The sequence below is a fragment of the Rhinolophus ferrumequinum genome, chromosome 8 (assembly GCF_004115265.2).
Source record: "Rhinolophus ferrumequinum isolate MPI-CBG mRhiFer1 chromosome 8, mRhiFer1_v1.p, whole genome shotgun sequence".
Classification (NCBI taxonomy): domain Eukaryota; kingdom Metazoa; phylum Chordata; class Mammalia; order Chiroptera; family Rhinolophidae; genus Rhinolophus; species Rhinolophus ferrumequinum.
Window position 1 is genome coordinate 78,571,446 of NC_046291.1, and position 20,412 is coordinate 78,591,857.

Genomic DNA, 20,412 nt, shown 5'->3' on the forward strand with positions numbered 1-20,412 from the left:
TTGGATGAAATAGCAAATCCAGCTGCACCCATGTGTACCAATTAGTGTTCCTATCTGCAAGCATCAGGAATTGTCAGTGGCTGAATGAAGAGAAATTTGTTCAAATCAACCAATGTCCACAGCCTCCTAGGACAGTGGGTGGCCTAGGTGAATTGGAGTGAAAGCACAATGTATATGACAAAGTCAAGGAGCTAAGAGGCCCAGTTAACAGTTGGTTTGCTCATTTGGATGTTGAAACCATCTAGGATGAATGAATATGGATGAAGAAAAATAACCATGAGAGTAGGTGCTACAGTCTTCACTGAATTAGGGAAGGAGTGATATTAATGAAGTTGTTGTGAAAATAGAAATAAGAAGAGGTATATTCAAATACCTCACCCTCAAATAGCGGTTTTTGGTTTCCGTTTATTTTAAATAATGGCGCATGAAGATGTGGTAACAAAGTTCTGGAAGCTGTGGTAGGAAACAAGGATATCTTCAAACATGTAATAACATGAGGTTTGAACAATTTAAGATACATTCCTAAAAGACGTAAGGGGGAGGAATTATGGTCGGAGTAACAAACAAATTTCAATTAAAGCAAGGAGGTCAGGCAAAAAGAAGTATGGTATATTTAAGGAACTAATAAAGGGATATTGCTAGAATATTAAAAGTAACAAGGGAAGAGTCTGTAGGAGTGATATGGACAAGGTAACAATAAGTCTGTTATGCCATTTAAAGTATTTTAAATTCTATTCTGAATAGTTATGGAAGAAATGATCAGATTAATGTGTTAGTGGATTATTCTGGTGGCTTTTGAAGGATCTTAGGTTGGACAATAAACCTGAGGCATTTAGGAGTCTACTAAAGTAATCTCTGTACGAGATAATGAAGTGCCAAGCTATGGTGATTATAATTGTCATGCATGGAAAGAGGAGGGCAAGTCTGGGAGCAATATCAGCTGAACTTGTTGCCTAATCACAGTTGAAGCTCCATGAGAGGAATGCATTTAGAACATCCCCACCCTTGTGGCTATGATGTGCCTTTAACAGAGCTATGCAAATGCGGCAAATCTTATGTTTGGAGGGAAGGAATTCAAGGAAAGATGATAAAAAATTAAGTTTTGAACTTGTTGAATTTAAAATTCCTGAGGGAATATTAATTGTGAGAGGTTACAGTTAGATAGAGTTGAAAAGTATTGCGGTTATAGAGTCAAGTAAACCCTTGAGAATGAATGAGAATACCTAAGCAGAGAATGTAAGAGTGAGAACATCAGAAGACTAGAGATAGAACTCTGTAATACTCCAACTTTGAGGATGAAGAGTCATTAGAGAAGTTTCCTACTTTAGCGGAGGAAGTCTTCTCATGAGGTTGGGATGAAAAGGATGAATATAATTTCCTGGCTTCCACTGTTATCTCTTTAAGTCTCTCTCTCTCTCTCTCTCTCTCTCTCTCTCTCTCTCTCTCTCTCTCTCTCTCTCTCTCACCCACACACACACACACACACACACACACACACACATTAAAAATGAATAACTAACATAACCTTATGCACCTGAAATACAGTGCTACACATCTGTTTAAGAGACATAGAGTAAAAAACCCAGCTGTAGTACTGTTGAAATATTCTTTTCATTGGATAGCCTATTTTCAGTTTTAGGCCTATAACACATGCTTTCTCAAGCTCTATTCTGTGTGAAATTACTCTTTCAAATAGCTAAGTGTCCCGCCATGTTGTATAAACCGTAGGCATAAATTAATTTGGTACACTAAGTGAAGGCAGCTAAAATAAGGCATCTGGAAATGAAACCATGAAGTCTGGCTTTTTCTTATTTCATTTGGCTTTACAGCTGTGCACTCTTTTCTGTAGTTAATATAAATAACTAGGATCCCAAGCTTCTGTTATCACACATTTTTCTGATCTACATGTAGGCAATTTCCACAACAGAAGATATTCAGAAAATCTAGATTATAGATTTCAAAAGAAAGAAAACAAAAAAAGGAAGACAAAAAAAGTATAGTTATGCATAATTCAGTGTACCCAAAGGAACTGCTTTGGTTTTTCTTTTTTTCTTTTTCAGTCAAATATCTTTGCCCCCCCACAAGACCTCACAGATGCAGAAATAATAGAATATGCCTTCAGCCTGAACAAATGTGCAATGGGATTGATGACTGTGGGGACAACTCAGATGAGGAACACTGTGGTGGTAAATCCTTTAAATGGGAAATAATTGATTCAGTGGCAACTATACAATAATATAATGAATTTAGAACTCAAAAACATTTAAGTATTTTTTTCATGTGTGTGTCTGAGGGTATTTTTTTCAGTCACTTGATCTTCTGACAGGCTATGAAAATAATCTGCTGACATTTCATTTGCATAGTAGAGCTGTGCAACTTTATCCAGAGTGTGTACATCTCTGTTGGGTATAGGCACTTTAGTAAAGAAAATATTGCATGAGAGAAATAACACAGTGGTTTAAAAATGTTCTCTGTTTAATAGCTCCTTGGGGTGGAATGGGCTTATATAGATTGCATATGTGTGTACACAGTCTCTTTTTCACAATTCTGAAATTAAAAGAACTCTTAAAACCAAAGACTTATTAAATTATGTGGCAAAATTACTTGGTAACAAACCCTGACTTGATCTGGCCAGATGCAGTTTACATGATTTTAAAACATTCCACTCAGGGTAAATACCCAAATATTTTCTGTAGAAATAAGATAGCATTTACTATCGGGTAAATGCATTATTATTTTTCAAAAAATCCAAGCATTTCAGAGTTTTAAAACTTGCCCCTAAGAGCTTCAAATAAAGGATTGTGGATCCATGTATTTCATAGCATTTAGTAAAAGCTTGGACATGTTATGTGCTCAATAAAATCGTTTTGATTTGGTGAAACACTAATCATTTTTAATGACTCTGTAGGTAAGCTTACATATAAAGTGAGACCTTGCAAAAAAGATGAATTTGCTTGCAATAATAAAAAATGTATCCCCATGGACCTCCAGTGCGACCAGCTTGATGACTGTGGAGATGGTTCAGATGAACAAGGCTGCAGGATAAGTGAGTTTGTTTTCTGTTAAAGTGCAGTGACACATAACGTCCAATTTATGCTTCAATATGACCAAAATTTTCTTTACTACTATGATAAAAATTGTTCTTCAAAATGTGCTTAAGTATAACCTTTTTTTTAAGCTTTTGCCAAAGCAAAGTTGAACATCACTTAATATCAGAAAGTATGAGGTGGGAAAGATTGATTTTGCTATGAGTACCCTTTTTGGAGCTACAGCTGAGAATTCAATATCCTAACGCAGACTTTGATGTCATCAGAGAAATCTATACCTCTTAATATTTTAGTTTCTAAAATGTAATTTTATTACTTTTTCAATTTCACAAACATTGATATTTGTTGAGTGATGATGAAGGTCTTAATAATTTATTCAGTGTTTTAAAAGTTTAATCTGTTGACAAATTATTCTTAAAGAAACCATCATTATTTTATTCAGTTAGAGTGCTGTGGTACTTGAGTTATTAGACCTTGACTGTTAAGAATTTGGTGTTTAGATAGTGTTTAATATTTGATTTTCCATATTAAAAAAATAATTGAACTATAACCCTAAATTAAGTTTGCTTATGAAAGCCACATAATACTTTTTGAGTCTTTTTTTTTTCTTTTTTATGCATCTAAGTTTTTCCCCATTGGATGATGAAGCAATGAGTTTCAGGATATGGCCCCATATATCTAATTCATAGTATAATTCGACTGGTGTAATTTACTTAATTGTAAAATATTCAAGAGTTAGTGGGGATTAATAATGGTTCCAATTCTGCTAATTAAATTCTCCTATTGCTCAATAATTTGATTTGTTTAGGTAAAATAAAGCTAATTTAATGTTGCCCCTATAATAATGTCCCTTCTTTTATTTGCATTCTACAATGTTTTGCTGAATGGGATATAAAGCAATGAAATTCTAACAACTTTGCTGGGACTACATATAACTCAGAGTCCGTACTAACCTGTGTTGCAACCCAAGACCATTGGAACATGCTACACACTCAATCCTCAGACGTATGTCCATTCTATAAAAGTTTAAGAGCTGCCGTTTGAGCTTACCTACTCTGGTAACGTGGTAGTACCCTTGACTGTATTCCTGAATGCACCCCTAGGTAGTTTCTCAGAGATGTCTTTGTTCTTAGAGAAGGATGCAGTACGCATACATCATAACATTGTAAAGGTAGCTTGTGATTTGAATCATCGATTCTTGATTTCCTTTTAGAAAGTAGCATAGCTTAATAACAGCTGTAAATATTAGCTGTTGGCAATTTGTTCTAAACCATATTCACTGTAAATGAATTCAGTTTTTATCTTCTTCTGTACCTTTATAAGAAATGAGGGTTTACGTGGAGAGAAGACTATAATTTTATAAATTCAAAGAGTCATCTATGGTAAAATACATATAATTTCAAATTAAGAAAAATAAATAAATAAACTAGTAGTCCAGGAATTAGAATTATGTTAATTTTGATCATATTTTTAAATCCCAGCGCCAACTGAATATACCTGTGAAGATAATGTGAATCCCTGTGGAGATGATGCATATTGTAATCAAATAAAAACATCTGTTTTCTGTCGCTGTAAGCCTGGATTTCAGAGAAACACGGAAAACAGACAGTGTGAAGGTATAGTACATTTCCTCAACAGCTTTCTCTTAAATCTTTATGTTTTAAAAGACTCCCAAAGCTGCAAAATTGTGAGGTGACACAAGATTGATTTTCATCAAAATGTCGTGTGTCTATGGGATACCTGTTTACTTATGAGAGCGAAAGTCCTGGGGTCAAGATCCTGTGTATTTTTAAGGCTAAGCTAATGTCACTGAGGCTATGGAGCCTTTCCTGCAGCTGATTCAGACCTCTGGGAATTTCAATAGTATTGTTATAATTCTGTTTTGAAATACAGATAATGAAATTGCTGGTTCAGGAACAATTAGAGAATTAGAGGCACTTCATGAAAGAACGTGTTTAAGATGACCCATTTTTCTCCAGTTGAGCATTTGCAGTCCTGCAATAGGAAATTCACTTTTGGAGAGTTGTGGGCTTTTGTTCGAACACCGTGTCTATCACAGTGCTTTGTATTACCAAGAATTGTCTTTCAAAATTCAAAGACGGGATCTAAAGAAATCGCTGTCAACTTACGAGTACTTGAGATCATTTAAAGATTGAGCATGTAGGATAGCCAGCAAATGTGTAAGTTATGTGTAAATATAATTTAAGTCAGGTCTTTAACTATGGAACTACAAAATACAGACCTATATGCACTTTCTGTAAGTTTCTCCACTAAAATTGGTATTATTGGATTAGAGCCAAACCGAAATCATCTAAGTCTGGCTTATCTAGGATAAATTCAAGTCCTAAAGTGCTTTCACCTACTGCTTCCTTTTCTATTATTTCTTTGTGTTATTCTTGAATAAAAATTTAAAAAGTGATTTTATATAGCATCAATCAAATTGGAATCATTGAAAAAAATTAATTATACTCAGCCAAAGGGAAAGAAGTGTATCCATGTCATATTTATGTACATTGTGAGTAATATACTTGCTTGGATTATTCATGACATTTCATTTCTCCATTAAAATGAAACACTGAAAACTGGCGACTTGTTTTCTCTATTTTAAAAAGAAAGAAAATTATTTTTCAAGCCTAGAATATTTGTTGTTTCCTAGACACTTTTTATCAATTGTATATAAACATACACATGCCACACATGCATACACACACACATATACACTACACACACAAAAAGTCTCTTCAAGATTTTCATTTCAAATAACATTAATTTGCTCATATTTGTGAATAGTAGGCTTTGTTTCCTGTATGTACTTACAAAATTTAGAAATACTAGTCCCTAAATGTTATTTATTTTTAATTATATTTCATCGCAAATATAACCTACAAGCTACACTGAGTTAAATTGCTATGAATCCACTATTTCTGTAAAATTTTGTTGTGCAAATGAGTAACTTTTGAACAATAAAATTTTCATCTTAATTTAATAAATGGAGATTTAATAGTAAAGAAAAGGAGTTTTGATTTGGTGTGAAGGAGAAAATAGACATTGGTTTGATTTGCAATTCAAAGAATTTAAATTTATGCTCTTCCTTTATATAGTTCAAAAAACAAAAAAAGTAAAAAGCTTAAGAAATTGATATTTGATACAAAACCAAAACACTTCAATTGGAATGTCTAAAGAAAAGAAAAAAACAGAATAGCAGAAGAGAAATAGAAAGGGAATAGCAGTTGTTGTGTGGAAGACGCTGGTCTGGATATTGGACATGTATTGGTTCCTCCATTCTCTTCCAAAGCTCATAATACAGACATTATTTTAGAGATGAAGAGAAAGTGGTGATCCTGGCCATTACAGGGCCATGTGAGGGAGCTGAGATTGTATTAAATTATGCTGGTTTTTGCTTATTTTCATTTCATATCAAAGGAAACCCACAGTAACAAATCACTTCCTGTTTAAAATTACAGGTTCCAAACAAATGAAAAATATTTGTTGTAATACTTTTTGATGGTTCAGTGCTGATAATATCTATTTTACTTGATCCCTGGCATAATATTCATTGAACAAATAAACATATTTTTTAGAAATCTCGTTAGCCTACATTTCAAACAGAAATTAATTGTCATGAGAGTGCTTACGTTCTCCTTGGGCAAAGTGTCCACACAATCAGAAAGCCTGAGTGTTAGCCTCGGCACTGTCATTTACATGTGTCACTGGGAAAGTCCTTGTCTCTGCCAAAAGCCTTTAGAACACTGTTGAGTGCTAAACTAGAGATAGGTATTATTACTGCACTTATCTTTAAGTTCTCTAATTCAAGGGAAGGATTTATCTCACAGATTTACCACTTAATTAGAGCAGAGGAATTATGCTGATAGAAAGCAAAAGAAGAGGAGGAAAAGAGACAAAGTAGATAATCCACCAGAATCACCTAACCTCAATCCTGGACCTGCTCAAACCATTACAATTAGAGGCGTGTGCTAAGACACAGAATATTGCCCGTGCTTTGTTTATTTATTACTTATGATTTATATATTTATTTATATACAGGCATCTGCTTTTGTGTTTAATTCACATAGCCCTTCTTGTTACGTAATCACTTCATCTATATGAATCCAGAGATGTATTAGAGATACATCCATATCTTCATTCTCTGCCAGGCATTCAGCAAAATGCTGGCAATAAAAAATGAATAAATCATAATTTATGCCCTCAAGTGACTGCCAGTCAAGTAGTGGATATGAATATATAACCGTCTTGTGAAATATAGTGTGAACAATGCTGTAAGAGAAAAATACCAAGACAGCAAAGAGTGTGGAAACTATGGGATGGGCAGTCACTACTATATACCGATGGAGACAAAGGAAGGCTTCAGGTCAGGTGGATCTTGAAAGATGAGTAGAAATTCTTTGTGTAAAGGGGGACAAGGGCAAAGGGACAGTATATGACATGTGCAAAGTAGTAGAGTTAGGTAATGAGAAACAAGCTGAAAAGGAAACCTCGTGACCTGTTTATTTGAGTGAATGCTAATAGTAGGGAAATTTGAAATGGCTGTTTCAATAGGTTAAGTGGATTAACCACCAGTGTACAAACAACTGATAAATTATTATACTGAAAATATTGTCAAAGCATTATGATGGCCTAAAAATATTCCACATGTCGCAGAATAGAGTTTGAAAGGACAACAAAAGAAATAGAAATAAGTTGAAATAAGACAAAAGAAATTTGTCATGTTGGAAATGTAGAAGGAATGGAAATACTAATTGGGGGTATGATGATGCTATCGTGAGCTCTTCTTTTCAGACCTTAATGAATGTCTGGTCTTTGGTACGTGTTCCCAACAATGTGTAAATATGGAGGGATCATATAAATGTGTATGTGACCAGAATTTTCAGGAAAGAAATAACACCTGCATGGCTAAAGGTAAGTTATAACCATTATTTCAAAAGTTAGTATGTTGCTGTAAACATCTTATGGGGGAAAAAAGGTCCATGTTCTATTTTAGCAACTGCTTCATGTCTCATCATATAAAATAAGTCCCTTTCTACTGCTAATTGTGCCAGTTGGATTGTTGTTAGTCTTAATTAATCTAGTCTGGGATGATTAGTATACATGACTATCAAATACATGGTTACTGTTAAAAGAATTTTGTCAGGAGGGTGTAAAAGTTTAAAAGCCAATGTGATAGAATGTAAAGTATCTTTATGGCCTACTCTCAGTGTATTTGAGAAATTACACTATGGATAAAACTAGCAGATCATTATAAGGAGAATGGACTTTTGAGTAAGTCTTTAAAAGGGTTTAAAATAAATTTATGCTTTCAAATTCAGATCACCTCCAGTTAAGTATATCATTTTTAAAAATTAAATGACAGATAGGGATTTCAGACCTTTTCAGATATGGATTTTAATGCTCATATGTTTTTACTAAATAATATTGTGCCTTAAATATTGTTAGCTATAGAGCATTATTGGACAATGTTAATAAAGTAGTTATCACACGAGGAAGACAGCACAATTGAGTGGATCAAGAAGGGGCTATGAAGTTAGGTGTACCTGTATTTGAATCCCAGCATTACACTTTTCTGTGTGGCCTTGGGGAATTATTTACTTTCTGAGCCTCAGTTCCATATCTGTAAAATAGGAATAGTAATACCTACTTTCCACAGTTATTGTAAGTGGAGGAGATAAATTGTGAAAGGCTTAACTAGTGCCTGCTCCATAGTAAACATTCACTGAGAGCTATTAAACCTATAGAGCTGAACTACCCCTCATGCATTATTATTTTTGTAAATTTGCAGGTACTATACGTGCAATTTAATCTTTATGGTTTCATTAATATTTTAATTAATACTTTCAGGATTTACTTTAGGGTTTTACTTGTCTCAGTATACGTATGATATCAGCATTGTATTATAGGTATCAAAACTTCAGGCCCAAGAATTCCACTTAGCAAGATTCTAGATACCATTGAGATGATGGCACTTTATTGTAATAAATATTGATATCTTTGTACAATAAAAATAAAAAAAACACAAGATATGTGAATATTGGAAGAAGAAGATTTTTCATATCTTAATTTTTATTTGTTAGCCTAAGGTGATGATCTCTCAAGTGCACAAACTAAATGCTCAGAAATGTTTGAAGCTTAATGAGAACACAATATAGCATCTGAATATTGAGAAAGCGTCAGAACATAATATCTTGTGACTTATCAAATAGAAATCCCTCTTCATAAATCTATGTCTGCTATGAATATCTAATTTCTAGTCATAAGAAAAGCTGTGTCCTAGGAAAACCTACATTAATAAATCTTAGAAATGCATTTTAATATACATAACTGTATATTAAAAATAACATGATCAGGTCCTTTTTAAACTGGATTGTTTTTCTGTTGTTAAGTTGTATGATTTCCTTATATACCAGATGTGCCATAAAAATGTATACACATGACTTGTATTCATCTTTTGTTATTGATATATATTGAGTATTACGATTTTAATACAGTTTTTTCCTTTCTTAAAATGTATGTACATTTTTTTTGGCACCCTCTGTATTTTGGACATCGTCCCCTTATTGGAGGCATTGTTTGCAAATATCTTTTCCCATTTGGTTGGTTTCCTCTTTGTCTTGTCCATGGTTTCTTTTGCTGTGCAGAAGCTTTTTAGTTTGATATAGTCCCATTCATTTATTTTAGCTTTTACTTCCCTTACCTTTGAGGTCAAATTCATAAAATCCTCTTTGAATCAGCGATCTATAAGTACCTATGCTTTCTTCTATGCAGTTTATTGTGTCACGTCTTGTGTTTAGGTCTTTGATCCATTTGGAGTTAATTTTGGAATATGGTGACAGAAAAACTAGAGAACCATATTGACTTCACTCATATGTGGGTTATAAAACTAAAAACAACAAAGGAAAAAGACAAACAAACAAAGAAACAAAAACTCATAGACACAGACAACAGTTTAGTGGTTACTAGAGGGTAAGGGGGGGGTTGGTAGAAGAGGATAAAGGGGGTCAAAGATATGGTGATGGAAAGAGAACTGACTCTGGGTGGTGAACACACAATGTGATATATAGATGATGTATTATCAAAATGTACAGTTGAAACCTATGTAATTTTACTAACCACTGTCACCCCAATAAATTAAATTTTAAAAATGTCATGAAGATTAAAAGAATGTATAAAGTTGGTCATTTTTATTGAGCAAGAAACTGTGTTAACAATTCAAGATAATTTAACAGAACAATAATTAATTTTACATTAGTTGAAATTTACTTTATTTTTGTATTTTATTATAATAATCTCCAGGCTCTGAAGATCAAGTTCTCTACATTGCTAATGACACTGATATCCTGGGTTTTATATATCCATTCAACTACAGTGGCGATCATCAACAAATTTCTCATACTGAACATAATTCAAGGATAACAGGGATGGATGTGTATTATCAAAGAGATATGATTATTTGGAGTACTCAGTTTAATCCAGGCGGCATTTTCTACAAAAGGGTCCATGACAGAGAAAAAAGGCAAGCAAACAGTGGCTTGATTGTAAGTAAATAACATTGATTATCTGAAGGCTTACATCTTCCCACCTTCCTGTTTAATTTTAATACATCAATCACAATATCTGATTATAGGAGATAATTAATATATCCAGTGAATCCCCCCAATTCTCCCTATATAGAAATAAAACATTTCTCTACTCATTTATTCTCATACCTGCATATAATTTATTTTTAATTTCATGCTGTTACGTTTTTGTGTTAATGTATTTAACTTAGCTATATAAGAATGGTAATGAATGATACCAAACATTTCTAGAACATTTTATATTTATAATGTTAAACAATGTATTATGAACATGAGATTTCTTTCAGCATGAGATGAGATTAGGAACCATTGTTTTTATATTAGAAAATATACTGTCAAAAATATATAGAGAAAATTTTTTCATTTTTAACAATGTGAGAAATATGTTCATTTTCTAGGACAAGAGATCAGCTCCATAGTGTAACCATTTTTTCTGACTCCTGATAACTATATTTTAGGGAACATCCAAAACATAGCAATATTTTTTGTTGGTATATGTTGGACATGTTGATTATCATGATTATTCCTTTTGAGAAAAGTAAACTAGAAAATTTATTTAGATTTGTGATCATAGACTCTCCTTTTTTTGTTTTAGTGCATGTCAATTTATTGTGTATTTTATATTTTGAAGTAACCTGGGAGAAAAATGACAGATAAATACTGATTTTTATGGGTCCTGGCCCATTCCCACACAACCAAAAAGTCAAGTACTATCACCGTAGGATGTAATTGAAGCTTTGTATTTGAAAAGAATCAGATGTATAATACATATCTGAAAGCCCTCACTACCTTTTGCAGTGGGATCTATCATAAAGATTTTTTTTTTTTTAAGCTTTTACTGGGGAAGGGGAACAGGACTTCATTGGGGAACAGTGTGCACTTCCCGGACTTTTTTTTTCCAAGTCAAGCTGTTGTCCCTTCAATCCTAGTTGTGGAGGGTGCCGTTCAGCTTCAAGTTGCTGTCCCCTCAGTCTTAGTTGTGGAGGTCGCATCTCAGCTCCAGGTCCAGTTGCCGTTGCTAGTTGCAGGGAGCGCAGCCCACCATCCCTTGAGGGACTCCAGGAATCGAACCAGCAACCTTGTGGTTGAGAGCCCACTGGCCCATGTGGGAATCGAACCGACAGCCTTTGGAGTTAGGAGAATGGAGCTCCAACCCCCTGAGCCACCGGGCTAACCCTATCATAAAGATTTGAACTACATAAATAACATTTGATAAAAATCTGAGCCATATTTTTATCAGTAGTAGATAGCAAGAAATTGATTTTAAAAGAAGCAATATTAGCTTTCAAATTCAGGTGAGATTAAATTAACTGTGAGTAAAAATCCATATATATCAGAGTTGTTTCTTCATTTCTTCCTCCTTGTACATAGTGTTACACAATAGCTTTAGTTCTATTAAGAACATTCTTGGACAGAACCAAGAAATTTAGTAGATCACTCTGCCCTCCATTGCTCACATGTAATCTCCTTTTTCTTTATCAGACCAAAAGGCCAACGAAGAGTCTTGGCTAGCTTTAGCTTTCTTTATCTCTAAAACAGAAGTTTGCTTTGCAAAAACATTGCTCCTATGGTACAATTGTATCTATTCATGAAGAGATAAAGAGTGTATATCATAGAGTCACACTACCAGGGTTTTAATCTTGTTCCTGTTGCTTACTGGCTTCTTAGCCTCTCTGTGCTCTTCATTTCATAAAGTTTTAGTGAAGAATATATACATACATATACATATATATATATATGTATATGTAGAGTAGTATTAACAGTTTTTGGCACATAGTAAGTACTATCTAGGTGCCTGTTATTAAAAGGAAGATGAGGATAATGACAGTTATGTTGACGATGACAAGCATGTTTTTGATGATATGATTAGCACGATGTTCTCTATTATGCACGTTATCACATTAAAAAATAATTTGCAATTTGCCCTTGTCTGAATTTCATAGTTACTAATAACACTTAAATCTATAACTTTTTAATATAAATTTTCAGTGAAAATGATTTGACAATCATTTTGATTTTATCCTGGGAGAGTTTGATCATATATAATCAGTGTCCTTTAGTGAATAGTGTTTATTGTAGGTCAGAGGTGAAATTTGTTTAATGTTTGGTAATTAGGTTTTTACTTTTATACACACAAAATATAAATGTATATATTTCATTTGTATATTATATGTTTATTTGCATGCATTCTTTTAATCTTTAATTTCATTAATATGGTATAGAATATTTTGTAACCGATGTCAAAGCTATCGATGAGCCTTTTTCTAATAGGATATGAAACTTCATTTAATCTTTTAATGGTGGTGATTATCTGTATTGTATCATCTAGTCTTCTTATTTCTTTCTTTCTTTGTTTTGTTTCTTTTTCTCTCTCTCTTCTTATACCTACCCAAGTGGGTAACAGTAGAGTATATTTTCTAGGAGCCCAGTATAGCTCACTAAATGTCATGATTATAGGTTGGAACCTCTGAGCCGTGAGTTTTAGTACCATGTTCTAAGTCATTAAGCATTCCATAGAAAATTGAACCTATGCATTTTTTTAAAAAAGTACTTAGAGTTACTGATGAGGGCAATTGTTTAACTTTGCTTCCTAAACCTTTTTATAATCCAAATATCTCAATATTATAAATATGGAATAAAGCCATACTTAACACCTTAATTTAATGAGCAGTATGCATTCTAGAACAATTAAATGACTTACCTACGGCCATGCATCTACAATGTGACAAAATTTAGACTTGAACTTGAGAGACCTGTTACATCTCTGAGTCTCAGCTTATTCATCTGAAAAATAACTATAGTATTGAAGTAGACAATTTCTAAAATCATATATGTTTTCCAAACGATGTGTGACATAGTTTATTCAGTTATTACCTGGACAATTTGTATTTATTCCTCTGAAATCTATCTTGTGCATAAAGAATTGATTTTCTACCCTTATGAATTACTCTGCCTTGTATTGTATTTGCTCTTTTATGGTCACAAGCTCGTCATTCATTAGATTAATGAACACGCAATCTATTTTATCAAAGTTTTAATACGAATAATAATGATACTGACATGAGAATTCCCCACCTCTAGAAAAAATGAGACTCAAGACTTTTTCCTAAGCTGAATATAGAACATTAATTTATTTCTTTGAATCGGTAGGTGAAAGAAAAAAATACTCAAATCAAACTATATATATACTATAAACTATATATATATATACTCTAAACTATATATATATATATACTCTAAACTATATATATATACTCTATTTGTAACCCCATTATCAGTGAACCAAATGGAAGGAGATAGCCATGTGATGGCAGGATATTTTGAAAGCATATTCATAGAAACTGAAAATATTGGAATATTTCTATCCCAGTAAAAGGCAGAAAATAAATTGTATCAGAAATCAGAAGATTACTCAGACAAATAAATGTTAACTGAAGTCCATTCCAAAGAAAGATAATTTTTGATATGATCTGTTTTTTGGAAGTCTTGAAGGAAACACTTTTCTGTAATCTGTGAAATTGGTTGGAAAACTAATTATGATTACAAATTCAAATTTCAAATGCAGACTAAGTTATTTATAGATAGAAATGCTTATGATTTTATAAACCCTTTGGCTATACAAAATGAATGGCTTTTGTTCTTAAATAATTTAACTCAAAAGACTGACATGATTCAATCTATATGTAAAGCATAATGAGATTTCTGAAAATTTAGTAGTCAGAATACAACGTAATAGCATTATGCAACAATTGTACATACTTTCTAGCAATTTATCATTTCTAGTATGAAATGCTCTACAGAAAAGTACATGATAGTATGCACTATAAATTGTCAATGCTTTTAAAAATTCAAATGACTAGAAATGCAGATTAGATTTTTGCCTTTCAAGAACTAAATATTCCTGAGCAAAACAAATGGTTCATCTGATCTACCTGATTTTGAGAGGTGAATATCAGATACCATTTTTTGGCATATTTTTTATTATGCAAAAGAGAATGTTCTAATGAACATGCTTACACTTTTATTCATTAATAATCATACCTTTTCTTCAAAAAATTGATTAGGCCTGAAAAAAAATTTTTTTTTTCTGAAAATCTTTTAAGAATATATTCAATTAAGTCATCTTTTAATAGGTTTCAATTTCTAATTGAAGTCTTAGCCAAAAACTATGATATCACACACACACACACACACACACACACACACACACACACTTAAATGTTTAGGTGTGTACATATACCCACATTTAAGTGAGTGTGTGTATGTACATAAGTTTTAGCAAAAACTTTGACATTTGGGTATGGTAAAAATTGATAGTTTCTTTTTTTAGTCCTTTTTTCTTTTTTTCTTTATTATTTTGAATTTATTGTAATCATAATTCTAAATTGAAACTGTCTATACTTGCTTAGCAAGAATATTTTTAAAACCGTCTGTGTTCCTTCAAACCAGCCCACAACTATAATCATTTGTTATAACTACTTTGAAAGTAATCTGAAACTATCAGATCATTATATTATTTGTGTCTTGTTTGTTGTTGATTGCTTAAGACAGGCACTCAACAATACATACTGATTAAAGATAAATTACTCTGTAACAGTTGTTATCAATATTTAAAATTTTACTGAACATACGTTTTACAAGGCTATATAATATATATTATATAATTAATAATCCAGAATAAATTATTGATCAACTGTATAGCATTTTAAGGAGAACAAGAGAAGTTTCATTAATTCATACCTAAATCTTTATTTAACAAGTTCCGTTTGTTTAGTTTGGTGCTGTATTCTTGGGCTACAATAATGGTAAGACAGAGTCTTGTCTCCTAAAGTTTACTTTCCTAGGGAACAAAGACAAAGTTTAGTGAACTCATAAATAAATACTAAAAAAAATTCCAATTTTGAAAAGTATGTTGAAAGAAATAAATAATGATCTAATAAGAAACACTCAGATGTTGTAAGTCTTCTTTGGATAGGATGATCAGTAAAGACCCATTTGAAGGGAGCATATTTGATCTAAGACTGAAGAGATAAGAAGGAAGTAGCACCATTTTGTTTATATCTAAAACAACTAATTTACTCTGTAGGTAGAGGGTGGATTTGGTGGGAGAAAAAACGTCAGAGGATTGTGGTCCATCTTAGAAAAGGTGGTAGGTTGCACTGTTACAGTCTCAATGGAATGGAAGGTAGTGAAGAGAGGTTTAACTAAATTGTTTGCAGATAGGATGAATGTCAAAAATGAGGATAGGAAGGACTCAAGACTGATACCTATATTTCTCAATTGTACAGCTTGATAGGTCCTGAGGATTATAAACTGTGGGTTCACTTTTAGTCATGTTATATCTGAGATGATTGTAAGAGATCAAACTGAGATGTCACATAGTCAGGGGTGTATTCAAGGCTTGATCTTAGATCTCTGGATTAGAGATATGCATTAAGAAATAGAAGAATAGTTGAGATACCTAAAACCATGAAGCTAGATTAGCGTATCTGGGAGAGAGTACAAGGGAAGTAAAGAAAGACTGGAACAAATCTCTTAAACCTGATTAAATTGATAGTAAGCTATGGCCAATGCATTCAGAGAAAATGTAGAGTCACAGAAATGATGAAAAGACTGTATTTTAAGGAAGAGTTTGGGAATGAGGACAAATAAGTGTTCGATTAATTTGGTGACAGAATCATTGAGGAAGCCCACTTCACAGAGCACTCAGTGGTTCTACATCAGTGATTCTCAAGTGGGGATGATTTTTCCTTTGAGAATCTGGAAAATGGAGTTGCCATTAAATGACTGGGAAAGGAGACTTTGTGGATCATATGTGAAGTTTATTTTTAGGTGTGCTACTTTGGGGATTTTTTTTTTTAAACATCCAAGAAATTATTGAATCTATTACCTAAAAACAAATTTGGTCTTTATTTGGAAATTGTTTGAGAATGACATATTTTTATTAGGTTTCTTTTTCCTCTAATAGGAATTTGTTTCACATTGACATGGTCCCAATGTAGATAAATATAGCTTTAAAATTATTCAGATAGAAATAATCTCTTCTTCAAAATAAATTGTAAATAGAAGCTATGGATTTTATCCTTGGTTGTTGGATCCCCTACATATTCTAGCTCTAAATATTACTTTTTCTTGATTCTTTTTTTATTTCTCCATTGCTATATAAGCTTCTGGATTGAAATAATAAATATCTAGATATTTTATAATATCACTAAACCATCAAATTTAGTAATGTTCAGAATTTGTCATTATTTTACCTCTATTTTCTGGTTTATGAGAATTTAATCTGATTTATATTTTGTAGATCAAAAATGTAAATGGCTTTTCATTTAGTTGACATACACCACACACACCACATACACAAACACACACAAGTTTTGCAGAGTGGCTTTATCATTGTTTTAATAGCATTACATTAGGAGATAATTAACTTTAGTAAAATGAACTGAATTTTTTAAGATTTTCTCAAAGACAAAAAAAAAATCACAAACAAATAAAACATGTGAACACCTCAATCTCTCCTTGTGTTAACTATATTTTCTTAAAGTATATTGCTAACTGTAGGAATTTTGTTAAAAAGAAGATATTTCCCTGGCTCAAATGCTTGAACACCTCTTTCATAGGTTTTCCTATTTCCTTGAATAAAACAAATGTCTCCAGAAACTTATATCTTTAGTTTACTGAAGCTGGAATTATGGCGGATACCTTACATTCCACAGCTGTAAAGGATTGTTTAAAGTAGTAACCTCTAATTTTATTACAATCAAGCTGCCAATTTTTCTGTAAGATTTAAGTGTTTCATTCATTTAACTAATATATCTCTACAAAAAATACCTCAAGCCTCAGAACTTCGGCTGTGTATTTAGAGAGCTTATTAGAAAAGAAAGCAGGTGTGTGGAAAAAACAGTCAAAACGTGTCTTTTACTTTGTGCAGCAGTATGAGCAGTGCCTTTTGTTGTCAGGGTAACCATATACCTCTACAGTCTCTTATATATTCTGTATTATATTAGTACCTCTAGTTCATTGGCATATCTGTCTAATGAGCTATCCGAAGGGGCAAATGAGAGGTTTGTATTTTCTTCTTCCTTTTAATTTAATTTGTTTGTTTTGTTTTCAGCCTCTTTAGAGACAAATGACTTAGCTTCCGCATTTGTTTTCCCATGTCAGACTCTATTCACTCCCAGAATTTCAGTTTACTTTTGTAGTGTTTTCTCACTTTGTGTATTTACCTGATTGATATTGAACCTCTCTATAAATTTTCTGTCGTTAGATCAAGACCCAAAAGGAGCTCCTGCCTTCCACTCTCCAGCCAATATTAATATGAGTCCCTTTTTATGACTTATGCTATTCACAATCCTGTTCAAACTGTGAGCAAGTAAGCAGGATTATTTCATGGCTATGGACCTCACTATAAGCGGCGATTTCCTAATTTGGCCATACTTTCCTTGACAATAGGACCATCCCATTGTTGTCTTGTTTTTGTTGTTCTTCTTCTGTTCAGGTCTGCTCCCTTTAGTGTTAAAAATCATTGAGCATTCAGTATGTTATGAGTCACTGAGGACGAACACTTGATAACAGCTTCACCCTGCTGCCATTACTCTGAGAACCATCTTGTCACTGATGATTCGTGACTTTAGGTTGAATTTATTAGGTAACCATCCTTTACCCCATAACTACTTTAGCTGATACTGGAATGACATTTGGAATTCCTTCATCAAGGAATCAGAATAAATATATAGATTTAAATGACTCTGTAACTCATTAGTATCTCTTGCGTTTAGCCTTGAAAAGTAACATTTTTCCCTTTCTCTAAGCAGTATTTATTACCCAAGTAATGTGACTTAAATTTGATTTATTCTTCTATCATTCACCATTGGTAGAATCTTCGTGAGCCTGCTTACCTGAAAAAGTGTCACTACATGAGACTTCTGAATGTTCTATAAACATTAGGAATTTGGGTTCTTAACTGTCAGCAGTCCAGGTTTAGTGGTAGAGAATGGGAAGATATCCAGCCTTTTCTTTTTTCTTTTCTTTTCTTTTCTTTCTTTCTTTTTTTCTTTTTTTCTTTTTTTTTTCCCATGAGTAAAACAAAATGAAAATCCTACATTTCAAAAAGTGGAACTTTGCATGACATATATGTCCTATTTTAGAAAGGATGTCATTATGGTAGAAAACAGTGGGTATATTATCTGATAAAGAGAAAATAGATAATTTTCTATGCTCATGCTAGACAACAGATGTCTTCTTGTTTTGTTTTGCTTTTTGCATGCTAAAGGTTTGCTCTACTGTTGTTAGAAAATGATAAATATGCTCTAACAGACTCTAAACAGCTTATAATGGTTTTTTTTTCCCATTGTCTCTCATGTTTATAAATGTATGACTTACACTGGCATGCTCATGCGGTTTGTTGATATATTTACTTTTAAGTGCCTCCATACTAGAAAAAATATATACTTAATTTAAATGATACTGGAACATGTGAAAATAATTTTGTGGTTTGGCTAAGATAAATCTTTATATTCTATCCATCTATAAATATTATTTATACGGCATTTCTAGAGCGCATTGTATTGCAGAGTGCTTTTTTATTTAACTTCAGTTACTTAAGAGATATTACTGGGTAGATAGATAATATTTTTTGTTAGAGTTCAGAAATGGGGTACTGTAAAATTTCATAATTTTAGTTTTTAAACCAATATGTAAAAAGACTAATAATAAAAGTCATTAGAAATTTCTTGGGTTCTGTGTTTAGTTCAAGCCATATTTTCCTTTTGTAAGAGCCCAGTAATCACACAGCAGATAGTGACTTGCAATTCCTGTTTCTTGGCATATCATGTTCTTTTTGAGAAGTTCAGTTTCTTCTCTTTTGATCTAAATCCATTTATTAATAAAATGCGCTCACTAGTAAACCAAGCGAGAAACTATCATGTGTCAAAAACCCGTATTTTCACTGGTTGTGAGGTCCTAATGATGTTTTTACACATTGCCTACATGTCTAGTTATAATCAACTTCAAATGATTGTTTCCATTCTTGATATAATTTCCCCTGAAATTTTTTTCTCACTTCTAATAATGCACAATAAACCTGACCATGTTAAATTAATTACTAACATTAGTTCCAACTCAAAGTGATCAAGTTAATTGAAGGGCACATAGCATACCTTATTTTCCTTGCTGTCTATACCCAATGACCTGTCGTACCTTTGAATCACAATAATTCAATAATACAATATGAAGCAGAAAACCCAAGCTAGCAGATTTAATACAAATGACAGAGATTCTAATTTTCCTCAAAATATGCTTAAATGAGGTATCTCTGTGTAAGTGTGTCTATTTGTACTAATGTTTTTGTGTGTTTTTTTCAATTTTAAAATCAGCTTACAGAGTTAAGGATGCAGAGAAACAGGAATTTCCTTAAATTGCTGAAAAGAGCGTGTATTGATACAAAGTCTTTGAAAAAATTATAACAATATATATTCAAGCTGAACATATGTATACCTTAAGACTCACCAATTCTATTCCTTGTTAAATACTCAGAAATGAGTGTTTGTGTCCACCAAAGGCATGTATAAGAATATTCATGACTTTAGTTATAACGGCCTAAAAGTGTAAACAAGGTAAATGGACATCATTAGAAAAATGGTAAACACATTGTGGCCTATTGATAAAGTAAAATCCTATCCATTAATAAAAAGTATTAATAACTGTCATTCACAACAGTATAGATAAATTTCAGACATGAGGTTGCATGAAAGAAATCAGTAGTAGAAAAATAT

General features: G+C 32.5%; 1 protein-coding gene across 1 annotated transcript in view; it reads left to right on the forward strand.

Moving 5' to 3' along the window:
• The window catches only part of LRP1B (LDL receptor related protein 1B), a 1,793,989-nt gene that overhangs the window by 1,677,395 nt on the left and 96,182 nt on the right, over positions 1-20,412 (forward strand). The window contains exons 73-77 of the mRNA XM_033112843.1: positions 2,061-2,186; positions 2,909-3,046; positions 4,529-4,663; positions 7,845-7,964; positions 10,353-10,594. Of these exons, the coding sequence (XP_032968734.1) occupies positions 2,061-2,186; positions 2,909-3,046; positions 4,529-4,663; positions 7,845-7,964; positions 10,353-10,594 (761 nt within the window). The remainder of the gene's footprint in view (positions 1-2,060; positions 2,187-2,908; positions 3,047-4,528; positions 4,664-7,844; positions 7,965-10,352; positions 10,595-20,412) is intronic.